At 50.3% G+C, this 1353-nt stretch overlaps 1 protein-coding gene across 1 annotated transcript in view; it reads left to right on the top strand.

Moving 5' to 3' along the window:
- The window catches only part of LOC134221957 (muscarinic acetylcholine receptor gar-3-like), a 338661-nt gene extending 337660 nt beyond the window's left edge, over positions 1-1001 (top strand). The window contains 1 exon segment of the mRNA XM_062701120.1: positions 851-1001. Coding sequence (XP_062557104.1) covers positions 851-1001 — 151 coding nt within the window.
- The last annotated feature ends 352 nt before the right edge of the window (positions 1002-1353 follow it).

Raw genomic sequence — 1353 nt, 5'->3', positions numbered from 1 at the left:
CAAAACCACCACCACCACTGAAGAAACGGCGCAGTTCAACATCCGCGTGATCAACCGACGCAATTCGACAACGCCACCCTCGATAGCGGTGCGCAAACGTTTCAAGAGTCTTCCCTTCGCGTTGGTTCCACCGGAGGCTTCGACGCCGACATCACAGTCGAGAGTTCTTCCTCCAGGAGGCACTGAAACGTTGCAAAGAAGCCTCGCGCAGACACACGACGATGAGGTTACCCAGGCAATGACGGAGAACGATGACAGCATCGTAGCTATAGCGAAAATAGCGAAGGAACGTCTTGAATCCGCTCAAGCTCCACCACCGTGCAAGTGTCCATATTTTGCGAAAGTTGCCAAGCAGCAATTCGAGGGAATTAGACCTGCCGAGATAAAGATTTCAAACCACCTCGAATTTTGCTCAATCTCGAACTTCGATACCCAGATCTGAATATTTCAATCTCCTCGCAGCCTACGAGATCGACTTCAGTAGTCTGTCAACTCTACCGGCATCGTCCGTGGTGTCTCCAAACAAGAAGACAATCACCTGAAAAGTGTCAGTGGTGACGTGGGACTCCGTCGGCATCAAAGACGAGGTCCAGTTTCGGAGGAGCTCGTACATCGCTGCTGTTGACTCCGACGAAGCCAAACGTCGCTAGCGCTTCTTTGCGTCGATCAGCTACGCTAAGGCATCATAACGAAAGTACGCCGTCAATCGTTGTTTCTGGAGCACCAAAGAAGAACAGTTCGTCCGTGTCTAATCCAAAGGCAAGCCACCATTCGGTCCCATCACTCGAGAAACTCTGGCGTCATTTCACGGAACTCCTCGAGGCATGGGCGCATAATTCTCTTGGAACAGAAAGCGACCAAGGTGCTGGGGTGGTGTTCTTCACCTTTGTGATACTGTGGCTCCGTTCTTCGTGCTGAATCTGCCCGAGCGTGTGCAAGAGTGCGAGGACAGCATCAACCACTGGGTGTTCGAATTCGTTACCTGGCTCGGACGCCAGTAGCATGGTCACCGATTTTCTACACGATTTTCAACAAGGCATTCGGATGCCTTCAAGAAGGTGCTGCTCTGCCGATATGGAACGAAACCACGTGGCAACCCAGTAGCTAGCAGCACTGTGCGACTGTTACTCGTACGGTACCGTTTAGTGTAGCACAAGGCCAATATTTAGGAACGCTTCCCGTTTTAAGTGGGGCTCAATGTTGCACAACTATTTTTCTATCAACGTACCTTGTAGCGAAATTTACGAAACTTGTGATGTCGTCGTGTGTTAGAGCGGAAAATAAATGTTTACACTTTGGGAAACCCACGACGGATGAGTCAATTTTATGCCAACCAAACAGGCCCCTATGTTT

This window comes from Armigeres subalbatus, chromosome 3, assembly GCF_024139115.2.
Source record: "Armigeres subalbatus isolate Guangzhou_Male chromosome 3, GZ_Asu_2, whole genome shotgun sequence".
Lineage (NCBI taxonomy): Eukaryota > Metazoa > Arthropoda > Insecta > Diptera > Culicidae > Armigeres > Armigeres subalbatus.
The sequence above is the reverse complement of the archived record's forward strand: the minus strand, read 5'-3'. Positions and strand labels throughout refer to the sequence as shown.